General features: G+C 44.7%; 1 protein-coding gene across 1 annotated transcript in view; it reads left to right on the forward strand.

Moving 5' to 3' along the window:
- Positions 1–21,929, forward strand: part of LDAH (lipid droplet associated hydrolase) — a 225,636-nt gene extending 203,707 nt beyond the window's left edge. The window contains 2 exon segments of the mRNA XM_030198811.1: positions 10,706–10,788; positions 21,679–21,929. Coding sequence (XP_030054671.1) covers positions 10,706–10,788; positions 21,679–21,870 — 275 coding nt within the window. The 3' untranslated portion in view covers positions 21,871–21,929.
- Positions 21,930–22,634: the final 705 nt, after the last annotated feature.

Raw genomic sequence — 22,634 nt, forward strand, 5'->3', positions numbered from 1 at the left:
ACTCATCTGTGCACACTCGTGTGTAGTAGCTTTGGGTGGGTTTCAGTGGGAGGGGATGAATGGTTGTAGGTGTGTGATGGGTGTGATTGGTATTATCTAGGGACTTGCTCTATTAAAAATGTGTAGCCTTGGACATTTTTTTCTTCTGCTGCTTCTTTCTGGATAAGAGTACCTTGGGGGGGGGGGGGGGGGTTGCATTTTCACCTTTGCATGTTATGTTTTAGTTATTTATTAGGATTTATTTACCAATGATGTTCTGTTTTGTAATTTGTCCCATGCTATCTAATAAAAAGAAAGAAGGATAAAAAATTTCACAAATATGCTATAATGTTCTTTGGAAGAAAGAATGCAGCTAACAGGAGAATAGGCAGAGTAGCAAGTCTTTCTTTGCAAAGAAAGAATAAGTATTTAGTTTAAAATAGAACTTCATTTCTTCATATTTAAGTATTTTTTTCCTACATACCAAGCACCCTCCAGGGAGGTGCACACATGGATCATATGACCCGTATGGTGTGAATTGTTGAAAGAACATTTGGATAACTATCCAAAATACATTTATGAGCATTTCTAGGCAAGCACATACCTAATACCAAACCAGTATCCAACTACTTCATTTTTTTCTGTTAGAGGACAAAGCATGTCACCATGTACTTGTTTATTAATCAATTTTTTTCTCATTTTTTTATTTCCCTCTTAGCATCTCTAGTTAAACATTTTTATAACTTTATATCTTTATTAAATTTTCCTAAAAGTGTCAATTTACAAACAAAAGATTAACACTCTGCCAAGCCAACACAGCAGTATCCCCTTTAAAGCTTCCAAAGCCATTCCCAATGTCAGAAAACTTAACAAACCTAACATAAGAGTAGCCTTACTGGGTCAGACCAATTGTCCATCTAGCCCAGTGTCCTGTTTTCCAAACAGTGGCCAAGCGGTCACAAGTACTTGGCAGAAACCCAAATCATGGCAACACGCCATACTACAAATCACAGAATATGGTAACAAAGGTCACTATTAAGTCTATTTGCAACCAAAAGTTATCAAAGCCCTGATCCGTCCTTACCCATATGAAATTAGTAGTAGCAGGGTTTTGGTGCTACGTTTTACAGTACAGCTGATGTACACTGAGCAGATTTCAATGCATTGTCCACATTTATGCCTAGATCCTTTTCCAGAATAATTTTGTGTCACCTGCAAATTTGATGACCTCACTCATTCTTCCTTTTCCCATATAAATTATAAATATGTTAAAAAATGACAGTCTCAGAACAAATCCCTGGTGTACTCAACTGTTTACTTTCCTCCACAATACTCATTCTTAGTTCCAAAAGACAATAAAATATTCAATATTTTTAATCAAAATAAGGCATCATATCAGAGCTAGGTAGTGCGTTCTGACTCCTATCATTATCTTACCACTCCTCTAGTAATTACCACACCAGCCAATGAACTTATGTCAAATTTTTGATAATATAAGCACTTTTTGACTGATGTGACTGTTGATGATAAATGTTTCAAATCTCTACATCTTTCCATATCTTTTTATGAATGACTCACCTCTACCTTTCATACTGTTGGACATGGCTCTTTAACATTCTCAGCCCCTTATGATACCATGTATGTGAGAAACGTGGAGACAGAAGTTTGGTTTCAGGAATTCTTTCCGACAGAAGTTCGTGGAAGGGATGTTTGTGTATGTGGGTTGATTTTAGGAATGTGTGATTGGAAATGTGGGGGGAAAGAGGGCAAAGAAGATCACAGCCACAATGAATGCTCCACTAAAAAGCCTTTGCACACAAATTGAAGATAGGACTTTCTAAAGATAGCCAGGAGTCGACTTCCACTTGATGGTAATTAATCAATCAATGTGGAAATAAGGGGTGAATGTGTGTGAAGGGGTTTGATGTGTGTATATAGGAATGTGAATTTAGGGTCTGGGCTACTTGTGTGGGAGTTGACATATAGGAATGGATATGCTGTGGTGGCTGTGTATGTACTGTGTTCAGCCTATTGGTGTGTGACTCTGGGTGTCTGCTGGAGGTGTGTGAAGAAATGGGTAATGCGTGTGAGGGGTGTGCGGTGTATGTTTGTACTGAAGGACTGTAGGAAAGATGACTTTGAAGGTGCCTTTTGGTGCCAGCCTTCAAAAGTTGCTTCAATTTTTTACTTTCTGTGGAGTATCTAGAAATGTGGGTGTTTATGGGGGTAAAAGTAAGTGTGTGTGTGTATATTAGAGGTACATGTGTCTGTGTTGCTTGGTGGGAAAGTGCTAGAAGGGTGAAGGAGGTGGATATTTAGGATGAAGCCACAGACCACATTTCAACAGTTTCCATAAAAAAGCAACGTTGGGTGGGGTGATTGACAGTACTGACTCAGTTTCTAGTTTTCAGAATGTATCTGAGATATTCCCATTTTCTTCCTGCCTGCCAAGTTTGGTGAATTTCTATCCTTTTTTGGAGAGTTATTATGCCTGCAAATGGATTGAGAGATTTTTTTAAACTAAATTTAAAGGACTAATACCAGCAATCTACTAGAACTAGTGTCTCAGCAGAATGCTCTATTTTGCTTAAGAAAGAATTTATTGTTTGCAAGATCATTAACAAATTTCCTCTATTTATTTCCTTAAAGTTTCCCCAAAAGCACAGACATTACATATGCACAGATACTTTGGAGAGGCAGGCTTATAGGTCAAAGATCAATGTCCGGATTAGCTTGAAAATACAAATGAGCACAATGACAAGATAAAGCACTAAACAAGATATATGTCGTCATTTTTGATCTTGAATATTTGATATCTTGTAAGCAATGTACCAGTACCCTGTCTGTTGTCTGCTAAAATTGGCCTATAGTCCCCAAGTTTTAATGAGAACCTAAACTCTGCATACCCCAACACATGCACATACACAATGTGTCCACCATGGGAGAAGCAGTGACTTCAGCCAATCCCTGCAGGTCCACAAGGAAGAATTACCAGCACATAGTAGCTCAACCCCTGGAAGATGTAAAATCACAGTCTACAGAGAGTAAACTGTCTAGAAAATAAATATTGAAAACACAGTTTAGTTTTGGTTTAGTAATTTGAATATGCCAACTTTTGGAATCTGTTATCGTATATTGCACTGTACAAGAGCAAATGCATGTATTTATTATTTCTATTATTATGTAATGCCTGCAAGCCTGAAAACGATCGAAGCAGTGTATTTTGCTCATGTTGTGCTGCAGTTAGAGTTCAATTTTTGTCTGCACATTTTTATTTCTAACTTGTGTTCATAAGGCTATATCCATGTTTTGCATATGTGACTAAGGTGAGGGATTTTATGAGCAGGAGAGACTGGTATAGTATTTTCAATACTGCCTTTTCATAAAATATGTGGCCTATTGCACGGTGTGTGACTGTTATGGGGCAGATCCCTTAGGTGGTCATCTCACCCTTTAAGGATGGACCTGCATATCAATATGTGCATCTTTTTTGCTAGGAAATAACACTGATTGTAATATTATTATTATTATTATTATTATGCTTGTATGAAACTTTTGGAAGTCGGAAGAAATGGAAAATGATAAAGTAGTATTTTAATGTTTTTTTTCCTTACTATTGTAAACAGTGGAACTCAGATGAGAATTAACTTTAAAAGCACCAAATTTTAGTTGTAATCACTGAGGTAGAATTATTCCTTGCCTCACTTTCTAGTTTTGAGTTAATAAGTATTCTGATGGTACTTTATATATGATCCATGGCATATATTACATACACAGACAAGTTATAACAGGCATTTCCATATCATCAAGCTGATCAATCCATAGACTGGTGGGTTGTGTCCATCTACCAGCAGGTGGAGATAGAGAGCAAACTTTTGCCTCCCTATATGTGGTCATGTGCTGCCGGAAACTCCTCAGTATGTTCTCTATCTCAGCAGGTGGTGGTCACACACAGCAGCAGCTCTGGCTAGGCCTCCAAGCCTAATCCTTAGGTTTTGTTGAGGCCTGGGGTTGAGGGCTCTTTTGAGCAAGTGCAAACCTGGTGGTGCCAGGTCCCTCCTTTTCTCCCCCCTCCCGCTGGCTCCGTTTAAAAAAAAAAAAAAAAAAATTTTAAACGTCTTTAAAGGCGTTTAATTCGACGTTTCTTTAAACGTTCATTGCAGCTACTCACTGGGACACCAGTTCGTTACAGCTCGGAGCGGCAAGCAGGTAATTTTACCTTTTTATAGCGGGCAGGGGGTTCCCCGATTCTTCTCCTCGTGGCATATGGCGTCGGAGGGCGAGGGCGCAAAGGGTCGCTCCCCGGATCGCTGGAGCGCTTCTAGAGGGGATGCGGGGGTTTTACAACCTGATTCGCCCTTGATGGGTGACAGTTTAGTGACCGATGAATGTCCCGGTCGTTCCTCCGGCGTGGCGGTTTTTTCCCGCCATAAATGCCCATCCCCCGCTCCTCGCCTCCGCCATCTTGGCCGGCCACGCGGCTCGGACGGCTTCTTCGTGGGCCGCCCTTGAGGTTGGAGACATTAATGCCATGAACGCCCTTAATTTGGGCGACGGCACAAAGCGGCTAAAGTTAAGCGCCGTTCTTCCCGCGCGGCTCCTTCGCGGAGTTTCGCGCCGGACGCCATTTTGGATGCGCAGCATGTCTCTCCCCCGCTATTGCGAGCGCCGGTTGAGAGTGCGTCTAGGGCTGTTGCCCAGGCTGCGGAAGTGCACTGTCTGGGGGGTTTCTCCCCCGAGTTTGTTTTGCTGCTGCATCAGGCTTTCCTCATGCAAAACGCTGCCCCTGCTCCCTCTTCTGATAAAGAGGTTGAGGTTCCCAGAGGTAAACGCCCTCGGGTTGATTTCCAGGCCTTGGAGGACTTTGTCTCCTCCGATGTAGATGAGGGCAGCGTGTCTGAGGTCTCCCAATGGTCCTTTGCGGATTCCTTGGAGGAGATAGATCCCCGCTCGGATGGAGCGGATGACCCCTCTGCAGCGCGGCTTTTTAGCCCAGAGGATTTGCCCAACCTGTTGTTACAGGCCATGGACACTTTGAAGATTTCCTCTCCGGAGGACGTCTCTCCCTCAGCCCCTGTTGGCTCTGCCATTATGCTGGGGACGTAGTTCCCGCCTAGATCCTTCCACGTGCATGATGCCATGCACACCTTAATTGTGGCTCAATGGGATGTCCCGGAAACGAGCCTTAAAGTGGCTAGGGCTATGTCCCGCCTCTATCCTTTGGCTGTGAGTGAACGTGAGGCCTATCTGTGGCCTACCGTGGATTCTTTAATCACTGCGGTGACTAAGAAAACGGCGTTGCCGGTGGAAGGTGGCACGGCCCTAAAGGACGCCCAAGACAGAAGATTGGAGGCGGCCTTAAGGTCGTCCTTTGAGGCGCTGCGTTAAGTTTGCAGGCCATCAGTTTGGCGGCTCCTATGTGGCCAAGGGCGTGCCTGACTATGGTGCAGCGGGCTTCCCCCTCGGATCTTTCCTTGAGGGCTGATTGGCCGGCACCTGGAATCGGGCTTAGCCTATTTGGCAGACTTGCTGTATGATGTCTTGAGAGCCTCAGCTAAAGGGCATGGCTCAGACAGTCTCTGCGCGGCGGTGGCTTTGGGCTGAAACATTGGTCTGCTGACCACGCCTCTAAATCCCGCCTGGCTAGATTGCCTTTTAAAAGGCAAGCTGCTCTTTGGGGTCGAGCTGGACAAAATCGTGACCGATCTCGGCACGTCTAAGGGCAAGAAATTACCAAGGTCAGGGCTCAGGCTCGTAGTACTCGTCCCCGGTACCTCCAAGGACGGTTGCTGGAGAAGCCCGGCGGTACCCAAGCCCCGGGCAAGTCGGGTTCCTCTGCCCCCTCTTCCTTCAAGAGGATTTCTCCCCCAAGGCAGCATTCCTTCGGCAGAGACCGGGCGCCGTCCCGGAGGTGCTCCCTCCGGTCCTCCCCCAGGGTCTCGTACCCAATGACGGGGGCCTTGGTCCACGCCCCAGTGCAGATTGGAGGACGGCTGTCCTCGTTTCTGGGCGAGTGGACCACTATAACTTCAGAAGCGTGGGTGCTGGAAGTCATCAGAGACGGCTACAAGCTAGAGTTCTGCCAACCCTTAAGAGACGGATTTGTACTCTCTCCCTGCAAGTCTCCGGTCAAGCTGTGGCAGTGCAGCAGACCTTGGACAACCTGATCCGCCTGGGTGCGGTCGTTCCGGTGCCAAAAAAATCAGATTGGCAAGGGACGTTACTCCATTACCTTTGTGGTTCCAAAGAAAGGAGGTTCTGTCCGGCCTATCCTCGACCTCAAAGGGGTCAATCGGGCCTGGAAAGTGAGGCACTTTCGCATGGAGACTCTCCGCTCTGTTATAGCGGCAGTGAGGCAGGAGAGTCTTGGCTTTCCTTGGACATCAAGGAAGCGTACCTGCATATTCCCATCTGGCCTCCTCTCCAGAGCGCTTTCTGCGTTTTACAGTCCTGAGACGACACTTCCAGTTCAAGCAGCCTCCCTTTCGGGTTGGCTACTGCTCCGCGGACTTTTCCAAAGTAATGGGGGTCATAGCGCCTTCCTGCTAAAGGCAGGAGTACAGTCCATCCTTATCTGGCGACTGGTGGTGATCCGAGCCCCGCCTCTTATGCAGAGTGCGGCAAAGACTATGGACCGGGTAGTTGCTCTGGTGAGCTCCCTGGGATGGATCATCAACTGGAAGAAAGGCCAGCTGCGACCCGACTCAGTCCTGGAGTATCTGGGAGTTCGATTCGACACCCAAGTGGGCAGAGTGTGTCCTGCCAGACAATCGGATTGTCAAGCTTCAGGCTCAGGTGGACTAGTTCCTAGTAGCCTCTCCTATTCGGGCTTGGACTAACGTGCAGCTGTTGGGCTCTATGACGGCCACGATGGAAGTAGTGCACTGGGCCAGGGCTCATATGAGACCACTACAGCTATCTCTGCTGCTGCGCTGGACTCCGAGTTCGGAGGATTATGCTGTGCGCCTTTCCGTGGACCCAGACAGTTGCGCAAGGCGCTGAGAGGGTGGACGCAGACAGACAAGTTGTCTGCAGGATTGCCTCTGGTGACCCCGGAGTGGATTGTCGTCACGACAGACGCCTCTTTGATGGGCTGGGGAGCCCACTGCTTGGGAAGGACAGCGCAGGGGCTCTAGTCTCCTGCAGAGGCAAGTGGTCTATCAACCTCCTGGAACTCAGAGCCATTCGGTTGGTGTTATTGGAGTTCATCCCGGTACTGGTGTTGTAGCCTGTACGGGTCCTGTCGGACAATGCCACGGCTGTGGCCTATATCAACCGCCAGGGAGGTACCAAGAGCGCCCCTCTAGCCAAGGAGGCTATGAGTCTTTGCCAGTGGGCGGAAGCGAACCTGGAGCAGCTTTCAGCGGCCCACATTGCCGGAGTCATGAATGTCAAGGCGGACTTTCTCAGTCGCCATACCTTGGAGCCCGGAGAGTGGCAACTATCTGCTCAGGCGTTCTTGGACATCACGAAGCGCTGGGGCCAGCCGAGCCTAGATCTGATGGCGTCATCGGCCAATTGCCAAGTGCCGCGCTTTTTCAGCAGAGGACGGGACCCTCGATCCCTGGGAGTAGATGCTCTTCTCCAACAGTGGCCGACACAAGAGCTCCTCTATGTGTTCCCGCCCTGGCCCATGTTGGGCAGGGTGCTAGACCGGGTGGCAAAGCATCCCGGCAGGGTAATCCTGGTGGGTCCGGATTGGCCCAGACGTCCCTGGTATGCGGACTTGATCAGGCTCTCAGTCGACGATCCTCTGCGGCTGTCAGTGGAGCAGGGCCTGTTACATCAGGGTCCCGTGGTGATGGAGGATCCCTCTCCCTTTGGTCTTACGGCCTGGCTATTGAGCGGCAGCGTCTGAGGAAGAAGGGCTTCTCAGACAAGGTCATCGCCACTATGCTGAGAGCGAGGAAGCGCTCTACTTCTACTGCTTACGCCAGGGTTTGGCGTATCTTTGCAGCATGGTGTGAAGCAGGCTCACTTTCTCCCTTCACTGCTCCAATTTCTTCAGTGTTGGCGTTCCTGCAAGAAGGTCTGGAGAAAGGCCTGTCGCTCAGTTCCCTTAAAGTCCAGGTAGCGGCTCTGGCTTGCTTCAGGGGCCGCCTGAAGGGTGCTTCCCTGGCTTCGCAGCCAGATGTGGTGCGCTTTCTCAAGGGAGTTAATCACCTGCGCCCTCCTCTGCACTCAGTGGTGCCTGCGTGGAATCTCAACCTGGTGATAAGAGCATTGCAGAAGCCGCCTGTTGAACCCTTGTCGAGGGCATCTCTGAAAGACCTGACGTTGAAAGCAGTCTTTTTGGTGGCTATCACTTCAGCCAGAAGAGTTTCCGAGCTCCAGGCGCTCTCATGTCGAGAGCCTTTTCTGCAGTTCACTGAGGCAGGAGTGACTATTCGCACAGTGCCTTCCTTCCTGCCCAAGATTGTTTCTCGCTTCCATGTGAATCAGCAGCTCTGTCTCCCTTCCTTTCGTAGGGAGGGCTACCCAGAGGAGTACTCTGCTCTTAAATATCTGGATGTGAGACGAGTCATCATCAGATACTTGGAAGTGACCAATGATTTCCGGAAATCGGATCATCTGTTTGTCCTGTTTGCAGGTCCTCGTAAGGGTCTGCAGGCTGCTAAGCCTACAGTGGCAAGATGGGTCAAGGAAGCCATTGCAGCGGCTTATGTGGCCGCGGGGAAGGTGCCGCCTATCCAGCTGAAGGCTCACTCCACGAGAGCTCAGGCGGCCTCGTTGGCAGAGGCCGGATCCGTCTCCTTGGAAGAGATATGCAAGGCGGCAACTTGGGCTTCGGCTCATACATTCTCCAAGCATTACCGTTTGACTGTGGCTGCACGGGCGGAGGCCCGGTTTGGAGCTTCAGTGTTGAGGTCAGGGATTTCAATGTCCCGCCCTGGGTGAGTACTGCTTCGGTACATCCCACCAGTCTATGGATTGATCAGCTTGATGATATGGAAGGTAAAATTATGTATAATCATACCTGATAATTTTCTTTCCATTAATCATAGCTGATCAATCCATAGCCCCTCCCAGATATCTGTACTGTTTTTATTCTGGTTGCATTTCAGGTTCAAGTTTAGTCTTCAGTTACTTCAGAAAGACTTCGTGTTCAAGTTTTTTCACTTGGATTCTTCAAGAGTTAAGACGAGTTTGTGTTACAGTGAGCTGCTGCATTCCTCTCCCCTCCGTTTTACGGGGCTGGATTGAGACTTAAAATTCTGCCGGCACTCCCTCCCGCTTCGTGCGGCTGTAGGGCAGCTTTGTACCCCTCCCGCTTCGGCGGTGTTAGGGTCAGTCAGCTCCTCCCGCGGTTGCGGTTGCAGGATAAGCCAGATCCCCCCGCATTGGCGGGTGTGGTGTCCCTCCCCCGCTCCGCGGGGATGAGCTGGACGGATTCCCCTCCCCCACTTGTGTGGGGATGAGCTGGGTTAATTCCCCTCCCCCGTTTCGGCGGTGGTGAGCTGGGCAGAGTGTCCCTTCGTGGGTGTAATTCTCTAAGTGCTGAGTCCTGTGGATGGAGCTTTGATATCGACATACTGAGGAGTTTCCGGCAGCACATGACCACATATAGGGAGGCAAAAGTTTGCTCTCTATCTCCACCTGCTGGTAGATGGACACAACCCACCAGTCTATGGATTGATCAGCTATGATTAATGGAAAGAAAATTATCAGGTATGATTATACATAATTTTACCTTAATGGATGAGCAGATATGGACATTGTTGGTTCCTAGTGAAATTGTATAGAAAGAAACCAAAGAGGAATGAGTTGTACTGTTCAAGTAGATCCTTTTGATACTATTTTCACTCTATTTCCACATACAAGGAAAAATAATAAAAATATATTCTTAAAAGATATTAGTCCTTTAGAGCTGCTTTGATTGTGCCACAAATAGGCGGTATATAAAAGAATCTAATATCTGCTGAAAGTTTTGCAGTGTTTGTGACCATCGTTTCCTCCTTTTTTCCCTTCCTTACACCCCTTAGTAGCCTAGTGGTTAGTGCAGTGGACTTTGATCCTGGGGAACTGAGTTCAATTCCCACTGCAGCTCCTTGTGACTCTGGGCAAGTCACTTAACCCTCCATTGCCCCGGTACAAAAAAGTACCTGAATATATATAAACCGCTTTGAATGTAGTTACAAAAACCTCAGAAAGGCGGTATATCGAGTCCCATTTCCCTTTCCCTTCCTATCATCCCTCCCCACTTCTCCTTTCCCTAGGTTTAACTGTTCTGCTGATTGTGTTTTAAACTATTCTATGGAGAAATTGTAGTCCCTTTCCATGTTTCTTTTAGTCTGTACACCACCTGTTCCTGCTCATCAGCAAAGGCGGTATAGCACATACTAAATAAATATAAATATGAACATACAAACAGAGCAAGAGTGGGATCTAAGTCTATTTCTATGATATGTCTCATGGGTATAAGTCCCCAGAATTGCTTCATGAAAGAAGCCTCTAGACTTCATGGGTTATTAAAAAAATTATATATCATACATCTCTGTTATTTGGCACAATAAGATTTAAACATTTTTCTCTGTTCCTATGTTGTTATTTGAAAGTTTGTAAAGCTATGCAATGCTTGGAGTAATAGATTTTGTACCCCATAACCTCATAGCCCCACGAATATTGCACATTAAAATGTAAATTAGATGTTATAGAAAAGCTGTTTGTACTAATATTAAGAGCCTAATTTCATTTTGTCAATGTATATGTGTTGTGTGTTTTGCAGCAAATGTCATGTATATGGGAAGTCAAGAAATGGTAAAGGTGGTTAACCGAGACAGTTCTACTATCAGGCAAAATTTGAAAAAGGTAATGATAAATATTCAGATATAACAATAAATGTGTAAATTGTTTGAGATTGTACTAAACTGCTTTCAGTAGATCAGTACAGTTTTTCCATGGCACACTGAGATTATAGGTTGCCAGACCGAAACCTTTTTATTGTTTTAAATGGCTGCTGGATGATGTATTGGATGGCTCATGTTAAAGATAAAGCTCCCTCTTTATTATTACTGTGTTTAAAATAAGGAAACTAATCCAAAGCTTGATATGATTATATGATGGAAATCACTTAGGAGCCAACATCCTGAAGAGAGTTAACATTGTTGATATAACATAAACCAGCTTGTGATTGTATAACTGAAATTTGGACTAAGGAGGCAACGAGATACAAAAGTATGAAACATGACCCCCTAGTGGTAGTACCAAGATACTACCACTAGGGGTCACTAGCACCTTTAGATCCCAGCACCAGCAATTGCGTGAGTGAATAGGAATCACTCCTCCCACCCACTAGACAACTTCCTCCCTCTCCCCTCCATGGTCTTCGAGAGAGGAGGCCTTGGGGAAGGCATTCTCAGCTTGGGGCTGTGGGGCTTACAGTGGGGAGTTCATACCTTGGGGGACCCTTCAGGTTGGTGGATGGGTTCTGGTTAAGATGTATTATTGCAGGGCCTTGATTTCAGGGGACTGCAAATCGGGTTTTCTGTTGGGGAGAGGGCATTCTGGAACATGACATTTCAGTTGTCAGCCCCTTTAAAAGATAGTCCGGAAGCATCAGGCCGCTAGCGTGGCATCCTGATACTCCCAGGTGGTAAACTAATCCCAGCTTGCAAACTATAAGCTGTATTATAATATTTATATAATAATGAGCTCTGTTTCACATTTATTTTTCATGTTTTGCATCTCATTACTGTATAATATGGGTTGACTTATTTATCACTGCATTAAGTCCCTGCACCCAAAATTAGAGCCCTGTAACACACATTAAGTGGCAAATAATATGGTTAGTGCCCAAACGCAGCCTGATAACTCCCCCCCTCCCCCCCCCCCCCCCCCCCCCCCCCCCCCCCCCCCCCCACACACACACACACACACATGTCAAAGCTCAGGATCAGTGATCACATGTTCAGTAGGAGCCCTGGTACATGGACTCAGCCAAGTACTTTCACAGCAATGACCAGATTAGGTAAGCTGGAGGGGAGAGGGTGACATAACATAAAATAGGGGGAATCACCCCAACAAATAAAGAGGATAATGAGCCAGATCCCAGCCCTGTTTCTAATTGCAATGAAAGCAGAAAACAGTCTAAAAATCCTTTAAATCTATTGTCCAATAACATGTGCAGTAGGTACTGTTAACATCAAATGTTAACGCATTTTAGAACAACACCTTTATTTGGATAATTACTACCACATTGGTATCGTTGATAATATTACATCACACTCCAAATCAAATACAGCATAAACCATCTAAATTGAAATGTTGCTGCCAGTAGGAGGACATGGAGCAGCAAGCTCCACGGACCTGGTTAGAACTTGGCCAAAATAATCCATACCAGACCCAGAACACGGGCAGTGACGACAGGTGCTGCCAGCTTCACGGACCAGGCGAAAACTTGGCCAGAGTAAACTGTACCAGATCTGGACCCAGGCACGCACCTGGGTGCTGACCAACCAGAGCCTGGTCCAGCCAAGAATCCCCACCCGGATCGATAAACGGAGGAAGGCCTGCGCCCTGCCTGCAAGCTGCCATTGCATGTTAGCAGGAGAGGACAACCCTGCATAGGATCATCGCAGAGCAGAGTATGAGGAATTCTGAAACTGGGGGAGGCTGATTCGCTACAAGGCTGCTTCAGTCGCTGGAGCATCACAGACCAATGCAAGTGGACTTCTAAAAAAAAAAAAAAAAAAACAGGAGACTGATTCGCTAACATGGCCAATTCAGACACCAGAGCACCTGGAGCCTGCAGAGCAAAATCTCGGAGGAAGTTCCCTCTCAGTGACTGGCATCACGTGGCGGAATGCACCCAGTGCTATGGGAACCAGGAGGAGAGCAGACACTGGATCTGTAAGAGTCTCTCTCTCCGTACCCAGCACCACGTGGTGAACTGAACCAGGTGTCGGTGCGGCCACACAGCAGACAAGCTGTAACATGCAGAAGACCTCATAGACTCCCACATCCAAGAAGGGAGGACGCTGGAGCCCAGACATAGCCTCGGGAGGCATTATCCTGCTGCACATTGGGGCTGCAATCTTGATGACCAGGAAACAGAAAAAGCACAAATTACAAAACCCACTCCAACAACCTCCACCAACATGTAAGTGAAAACTTATCAAAACCTGCATATCCCAACCATACATAGACCACCACGACCTCACAGGACCCTAGATTCAAGTTGCTCAATAACCGGGAGGACTCCTTCCCCTTCTCCCTACCTTTGCCCCACCACTGAGGTTGTTAGTAGAGCTCAACTATTGCTGGCAGGAACACACACCTGCATTAAGCTGGACTGGTTTAAAAGGATCTAAAAAACTAACTAGTAGACATACATTTCACCCTGTGTGCTTCTAGCTTTCGAACCAATTTGCCTAGGAAGTGGCAACACCTTATAGACTTGATATTTTCACAGAAAGCGTGAAATCTAGCAATCTGAGGTAGCATACATGAAAGGCTAAAGTGCCAACTATCACGGTCGTCGTCGCCGACATCCGTGTCTTGCTCGTCTGTGCTCTGTTCCTCCTCCTTACCTACTAAAATACCTGCAGTTCCAGTCAGTGACCTGTGGGTCACTGTTGAGGTGGTGGAGGCCAAGCTGGTGATGTTATCAGCACCGAGCACTTCTTAAGCTAGCTTCTAAGAGTGCCTCAGGGGTCTGGAATTACCCTGATTGGGCCCAGGCCCACCCAGGCCTGCAGTTCCAACTCTGTTTCAGTGTGAGGCCGTGGCCTGAAGCTTTGCTACAGCTTTTCCTTATGCTGTGTTTCTGTGGAGAACTGTCTCCAAGCCGGGGAGTCCTGAGGAGTAAAGCTTGGCCTACAGCTTTCATCTTATGCTGTGTTCCAGTGGAATGTTGCCTCCAAGCCAGGGAGGCCTGAGGAGTAAAGCTTTGACTACAGCTTTCACCTATTGCTGTGTTCCTTTGAAGCCTGCTTTCAAGCTTGGTAGTTCTGAAGAGTAATAGCTCTGCCTTCAGCTTTCACCTTTGCTTGGGTCCAGTGAAGCCTGCTGCCAGGCCTGTGACTCCAGAGCCTCCTGTGCCTCAGTGGAGATTCTAGTCGCCCACTGTGAGTCCTTACTCGCTGTATGCAGTGAGTGGCATTATGCTGCATTTGGGACTCTGTGGGCTGGATAACAGGGAATGCTATGGGTACAGTGGCTGAGGCCATGTCGCGAGGTATCTCCGGATGAGGGAGCAGTTCTTGGAGGACGGAGGGGTCCGTTTGGGCTGATCCTGGCCCTTGGGTGCTGTGCAGGGCCGTTGAGTCTTCTACCTTGGGAGCATCGGCTCAGGTTTGGCTTTTTTTCCTTGCTTGCCTTGGAAGTGTTGGCTTGGGCTTTGTTGTTTTACCTTGCTTGCTTTTGGGAGCGTTGGCTCGGGCTTTGTTGCTTTATCTTGCTTGCCTTGGGAGCATCCTGCTCAGGCACCTCAGTGTCTGTTTGCTTGTCTTAGGTGACATCACTAGTCTTCTGTGAGCGGAGTGACCCGCTCTTGCCTCCACCTGCGGTGCAGGTCCTCAAGAGACTTTCTTTTCTCTTTGTTTTGCTTCTTCTCTACTCTGGTTTTGAGGGAGCTTGCCGCGGTTGTTCCGTGGCTCTTCTGATTGTACTGACAGAATGAACCCTTTCCTGAACCACTAGTGGTGTTTCCTCTATCAGCCAAGTATTACCTGAATCTTTGTCCCGCTAGGGCAGGCCCTTTGCCTAGTCTATTGTGTTCTACTGTATGCCATATGTTTGCATTGCTCTGTTAGTATTGAGATGCGCAGCTAGGCTGCTTATGTTTGATTTCCCTATACAGCTAGGCTGTTTTATTTTGCCTTTACTGTATACTTTGCTTTGCATTGTGTTCGCTAGTATTGAGATGCGCAGCTAGGCTGTTCTATTTTACCTTATTCTATGTTTTAGGTTTGCCTTGCTTCAGCTAGGTTAGACTGTATAGCTAGGCTCCCTGTTTTCCTCTCTGTGCCGTTTGGCTACCCTTTTACTGTCCCAGTTCATCTCCACTTGTGGTCCAGTCCAGTTCTTGGGAGCACTCTTAGTTCTGAGGGGACTTGGTCTACCTAGAGGTGGTTGGGTGATCCTCACGCGGCCACCTCTGAGCCAAGGGCTCACAAACGTCATACCAACAGAGTGATGGCCTAGAAGCCTTAATTTCCATGTCTTCTATAAATTGCTATGTGATCATCACTTCAATTGAATGCAAGATAATGGGTAATATATGAAAACTGTTATCTTTTAATGCAGCATGAACTGTAGTATAAACTGTTACATGATCCTCGGTTAACTCAATTGAAGTTAAAGGTTAATATTTGCAAACTGCTCCCTTTTAATGTACCATGGACTCTAGAATGGTATGCCCCTGTCTCTTATCTACCATGCACGAGAGATGCTCAGACCAGACTCTAGTATAAACTGTTATGAGATCCTTAGTTAATTCAATTGAAGTTAAAGGTTAATATATGCAAACTGCTCCCTTTTAATGTAGCATGGACTCTAGTATGGTACGCCCTCTCTCTTATCTACCTTGCAAGAGAGGCACTCAGACTAGACACAGAACTAATCATAGGTCAGCCTATTCATACTAAGCAAGTAGACCTCACAAAAGAAAAAAAAAATAGTAGAGCACTGGAAACACAAAAATCCTCTCTCACACCCCCAAAAAGGTGTAATATGTTCATCATAAGAGTACTTACAGGGCTATCAGTCCTAACGCTATTAACATCCATGGAGGCCCCAACTCAAAGAGAGAACAACAACATGCCAATACTCTACAAGTTGCACCCCCCAGCAGTAACAGCAACCTACTTCTCGATGAGAGCCCAAACAGTAGGACGAAAAACTCCAAAAAATGGAAATCACTCACCTAATGTCAAATCACAATGAAAGACCAGAATGAAGAACAAGAAACACAGAAACCCTAACGAACATCAACTAATAAAAATTACCACTGTTGTGCAAACAGAGGACGAATACTTACTAATGCCAGATCAGTGGTAAATAAAACAGAAACAATAAAGGCTTGGATACAGACAAAGATCTTGGTCAGTTGTTTCTTAACAAGACATGGATCCATGTTGTCCTGGATCTATGCCCACCAGGCTACAAAATCCTATACTGGACCAGAAAAGAGAAAAGAGGCGGAGGAATAGCACTGATCTATACAGCCTTCCTAATGGTTGACGCCATAGCGGAATCTGTAACACCACAACTGGAAATCGGCTCACTTACAGTTAAAGACCATACTCTACTTAACTGTACAGCATCCTATTCTACAGACCCCCAGGAAACTGGAAAGAGACCCAAACAAGCTTCATGGATTTTATTTCTAGCACATGTATAGCCAACCCCAATACCTTGCTAATAGGGAGATATTAATATAAATCTGAATGACCAGAAGATAGACAGCTCCAAAAAAATGTAATGAATTCCTTCAACTATGGGATTTCCAATGACTGCCAGTGACCACAACCCATGTCAAAGGCCATGCTATAAGCATACTAACCTAAGGATTCTCAAAGGATACTAATTTCATAATACAGAACCAGAGCTGCACAGCATCCCTTTGGTCGAATCAATGACAAACACTGAATTCCTATCAGAATGGGATGAAAGGTGCATTAACATATTGGACATAATAGCCCCTTTGAAAACAAAAAACGTACAGAGGCACAAAACAGTCCCATGGCTCAATGAGGAACTAAAAGCAACTAAAACCTTATGCAGAAGACTAGAACGAGCATGGAGGAAAAACAAAAAAAAACGTGTTGAGAGAAGCTCAAAACAGGCACAAGATCAAAATCAGACAGGCTAAAACAAAATTCTACAAAGAACAAGTAGGTCCAGACTACAAAGACAGAAAGAAACTATACAAAATAATAAACAACCTAATAAACACCAAACCTGATGACGGTGAATGAAAATTCCCCATCAGCTAATGACTTTGCCATATTCTTCTAAGAGAAGATCCTTAATCTAAGGAGGAACCTTAAACAAGACAACACAAACTTCAAATCCCTAATAGACGAACTCGACCACCACCCAGATTAAACCCCAGCAGACAGAACATGGACCACCTTCACACAACCCACAAATGAGACAATAGCACAAGCGTTAAGGAAATTCTCCTCTGCTTACTGCATGTTAGACACATGTCCTAACTACATACTTGTTGCCCCGGACCGATTCATAGACCACACAACCCACAAATGAGACAATAGCACAAGCGTTAAGGAAATTCTCCTCTGCTTACTGCATGTTAGACACATGTCCTAACTACATACTTGTTGCCCCGGACCGATTCATAGACTACCTCACCTCTCCTCTGAACTACATGATTCAGGAAGGCCATTTCCCACAGAAAAAAGGCAGCATACTGCTTACACCAATCCCGAAAGACACCAGGAAAAACAGTGACACTTCGAACTACAGGCCAGTGGCATCCATACCTTTAACGACTAAAATAATGGAAGGAATAGTGGCCACCCAACTAACTGACTAACAAATTTTCCATACTACATGACTCCCAATCTAGCTTCAGACCGCATCATCACTGAAACAGTATTGATTACACTACTGGCCAACTTCAAAAAGGAAATTGCAAATGGAAAAACATACTCCTACTACAATTTGACATATCGAGTGCATTTGACATGGTCGACCATCAAATCCTAAAAAGAATCCTTGATAAAATTGGCATTGGAGGGAAGGTGCTTAACTGGCTACTAGGCTTCCCGACTACAAGATCCTATCCAGTCAAGACAACTTCCTTCCTCTCCCCTCCTTGGAGAGCAGAATGTGGGGTCCCCCCCAGAGCTCGCCACTCTCCCCGATGCTATTCAACTTAATGATGACCCCCCCCCCCCCCGGCCCGAACACTATCCAAACAAGGCTTCAGCCCCCTCATATTCGCCAATGATGTGTCCATCTACATCCCTTTCCAAAAAGACCTGACCAAAATTGTGGCTAGGATAGCGGACGGCATAAATATAATGAAATCCTGGGCATTATCATTCAAACTGAACAAAAAAAAAAAAAAACACACTGCCTGATTCTCACATCACCACACAATATTGAACGCTACCCAAATATTGATGCCATGGGCACATCCCTCCCAATATCTGACAACTTAAAAATCCTAGGAGTTTCTATCAACAGTCATCTATCCTTTGACAAGCAAATGTCAACCACAATGAGGAAAATATTCCAACCCATGTGGAAACTGAAATGCATTAAAAAAACAATCCATGGTCCAGACTACTGTAAAGGAATTTATGCCGGATGCAGGGAACAACTACTAAAGAAGCTGCAAACAGCACAAAATACAGCAACTCCTCTATTATTCGGAATAAACCGATTCAAAAACTCAAACTTCACTGCTAGCCATCAAAACACATATAGCCTTCAAGATTTGTACACTGGCTCACAGGATTATCTTTGGCTTCACACCAGAATACATGACAGACCTAATAGATCTACCTATTCACAATGCAATCGAAGGCACAAGAACCTACCTCACCTTACATTTCCCCCCGAGTCCAAGGCCTAAAATACAAATCTGCATACTCAACCAACTTTACATACAGCTGTCCCAAAATTTGGAACACAATACCAAAAGTCCTAAAATGCACGGCCAATTGCAGAACTTTCCGAAAATACCTGAAAGCACACTTCTTCAGACAATCTTTCTTCGAAAATCCCACACAGACTAACTAATCAACAATACTACATACCAGAAAACCCGAGCACTAACTGGAATTGAATAAATGACACAAGCTAACTCCTAACGAAAATGGTGCATGCCAAACTATTAAACTGTAAACCACATTGAACTGACAACCTGATTGGAAAATGTGGGGTACAAATAAATTTGTCTTCTTGTATGCCTCATTTATATTTGATGAGTATCAGGTATGATCAGGGATTTGAAAATTCCTCCAAGAAAGGGTTAGCCACCTTTCAAAACAGAAGAATTTTTCATGGGTTATTTCTTTGAGCAAAATATTTGAGGGCCACAACCCTATTAAAATTTGGACATAGAGAGGATCCAAGATGGCGATCGGGTAGGACGCATAGATGGAACGCTCTCCTCTTATACTAACTAAATTACTTATTACCTGCTGAAATGCCTAAGAGAAAAGGTAAACCAAAGGGACCTCCCCTCCCAAGGCTACAACCTGTCTCTGCTGGTCAACCTTCCATCGCAGCATATATGGTGTCCACACCGACGGGCGAATCCTTAGCCGCGACCGGGAAGAGTCCTGGCTTGGAGGGCAAGACTTCGCTCAGCCCATTAGGCCCAACTACTCCACCACCGCCACAACCCGACGGTATCAGAGTTCCGAGTGCGGAAAGCGATAACTCGAAGGGGCGGCAGACCCCGTCGAGGGAAGTGGCGTCAGCTGCTATCGAAGAGGTGGGGGAAAGATCACCAAGCGTGGCGGGAAGAGAAACATCAATGGAGGGGAGCCAGATTGCTGACTCCGGTGAGGAAACTTCATTGCAAGCCATGAAAATACAACCTTTGGTGAAACCCCAAGAGGTAACTCTGGAATCTATATGGTCAGCGCTTGAGGCAATGCATAAGGTTTGTACTGTGTTTATTTCTGCCTCTCTGAACACTACAACGCAAGTAAAAGAAATATAAATTTGAAATTATTTCCTCTAAACATATAACTTTGGAAGGAGATTTGGCCAAAATAAAGGAGCAACAATCACAGATGATAGGAGATCGAATGTTATATAATAGAAAAATTGAAAACTTGGAGAACTCAGTGAGGAATTTAAATATTCGGATGTTAAACTTTCCTCAGACAAATTATATGTCCACTAGAGAAATGTTTAATAAATTCCTGAAAGATATATTCAAATATCCAGAACAATCTCTTCCTCCATTACAAAAAATATATTACCTGGGAGTTAAAAAGAAGTCACAGTTGACCTCTCCACAAGGAGTATTGGACCAACGGAAGGTTTCTTCTGAGACCTTAGATTTGTCAGGTTTTTTAGAGCAAACCACAGAAGAAATTAAAACACGAGCAACTGTAATTGTTACATTTGTGTTTTTGCAAGATAAGGAAGCGATGCTCCGTTTATACTTCAAAAATATTAAACCTGAATTTCTGGGAAGTAAAGTTTTAATCTTTCCTGACATTTCCTGTTGGACACAATATAGAAGGAAGAAATTTTTGGAAATGAGACAAAGAACTCTGTTGATTAGTGCTTCATTTCAGTTGAGATTTCCCTGCAAGTGTTTGATTACTTTTAAAGAAAATAGATATATATTCTATGAGCCAGAACAGTTGTGTGCCTTTCTGAATATGCAAGACACCAAGAAGACTGACCGATAGAATTAGTTGGACTATAAGATATAGGATAACCACCTACTCATATTTCCTTATTATAATTTTGTTGTTAAAAATTCAACTTCCAGTGTTGAAACCTTAGATCTCTCATTTTTGTGGACTATAAAGACCCAATATTATCTTTTGTATAAATATGATTTCTTTGTGTTTTAAAAACATAGTAGGCTTTATGTAATATTGGTATATCCGTCAAAGATTTATGTCTTTGTAATTATGAAAAATTAATAAAGAAATTAAACATAAAATTTGGACATAAATGCAACTTGTCTCCTCCACCCTCCTTTGAATTTTGTGCTCATCCCTTACCTGTAGTTATCACTCTTGCCTAGTTCCTGCTTATAATTGACATAAGCTTGACTACATTAGCATGCTGCTTGCACTGTTCATCTACGCACTTGTTTGTTCCCACGCTCTGTGCCTCTGAACATTCTGTGCAGGTAAATGCGTGCGCTAGTATGGCGCTAATGGCCTGTAGCACACATGGTTACTTTTGAGAATCGGGGCCTCAGTTCCTTCCATCTCCTGACATCATACTCATTCTTTCCTCCTCTCTTATCACCAGCAGTCCCTTTCTGTCCCTCCTAATGCCCAACAGTCGCTTTCTTTCTCTCTGAATCATATGGAAACAGAGAACCATAATACATGATGGCAGGGTTTCTCTTTGTTGGTCCCACACTTTCTTGAATACTGATATCGTCTTTGTCACCATCCTCTCTGCTTATAGCCTGCTCCATGCTTCCATCTATTTTTCTGTACAGAAATAGTTTGTTATATTACACCCTCTCACCCTCATCCTGTAACCCTTCATTCCAAAGTTAATTTCTGTATGGAACAAGCCCACCTCCTGAGTATTTGTACCTTGGATGTATTTAAATATCTCCATCATTCCATCCCTGTCCCACCTCTAGTCCAGAGGATATGCGTTTAGATCGTTAAATCTGTCCCCATATAAATACCCTCTGGACCAATTTGATTTGGTTTATATCCTTTTGAAGTTGAAGTTTCCACGAGTTCATATACTGTATACATTTGCCACCTGATAGGAAATATGTAACCCATGTTGAACATCTGCCCATTCAGTATATTCACTGTTTAATATGTTCTAAACCACTTTTGTAGCCTTAATGGGGAAAGTGGTCTGTATGTTTTGTAAGTAAATAAACAATGGTAACTTGGCTTCCAATACTGCTGCATGCACAAAACATTTCACAATTTATAGTTATTATTATTATTAGGATTTATTTACCGCCTTTTTGAAGGAATTCAGTTAACTAATGAACATCATGTCTGCAAAATAAGTTCCTAGATTAATACATTGCATTTAATATTCTTTTAGCTCATTTTTTACTATGGTGCTGTAGACAACTGGTGTCCTGTGCAATATTACGAAGAGATGAAGAACACATTTCCAGATGGAGACATTAGGCTGTGTGAGAAAGGAATCCAACATGCCTTTGTCCTGGAGTCCAGCAAGGAAATGGCATCTATGATTATAGACTGGTTACAGGATGATTTGTCTAATTTATAAAAAATAAAAAAAAAAACAGCCAATTAATAATGGAATAATTAAAACAGTGTAAGAATGTTCATTATTTTACTTATTTATTTATTTAGATTTTTGCTCACACCTTTTACAGTAGTAGCTCAAGGTGAGTTACATTCAGGTACACTGGATATTTCTCTGTCCCAGGAGGGCTCACAATCTAAGTTTGTACCTGAGGCAATGAAGGGTTAAGTGACTTGCCCAAGATCACAAGGAGCAGCAGTGGGATTTGAACTGGCCACCTCTGGATTGCAAGACTGGTGCTCTAACAAAAGTTTGCAAATATTTCACAGGCTTTGCACACATTCAGCAAAAGTCATAGAAGTGTGTTGATTTGCTTTGGTTAGGGTCTGGAAGTGTATAGGACTACATTTTTAAATTTAAAAAGGGGCGTGCAGTGTTATTAATAAATGAAGGAGACACAGTTTTGTCAAGTCTACTCACCATCTGTTGAATCGGGAACCTGTACTTCTCTGCCCTCTCCTGCAGACGTATCTACCCTGTCGGGTTTTCAGGATTAACACAATGAATATGCATGAGATAAATTTGCATGTAGCAGAGACCCATTATATACAAATCTGTTTGTGGCTACTGGAGAGAGTTGAGAAGCACTGCACTAATGGACATGTAGATGCTTTGTGCTCTGAGGCACTGGAGCGCATGTTTATGATACAGATCCAGAGACAATGCAGTGGATATGCTGGCAGAGCAGGAAGCCATGCTGACCTAAAAAAAAAAAAAAAAATCAG

Source organism: Microcaecilia unicolor, chromosome 3, assembly GCF_901765095.1.
Source record: "Microcaecilia unicolor chromosome 3, aMicUni1.1, whole genome shotgun sequence".
NCBI lineage: Eukaryota > Metazoa > Chordata > Amphibia > Gymnophiona > Siphonopidae > Microcaecilia > Microcaecilia unicolor.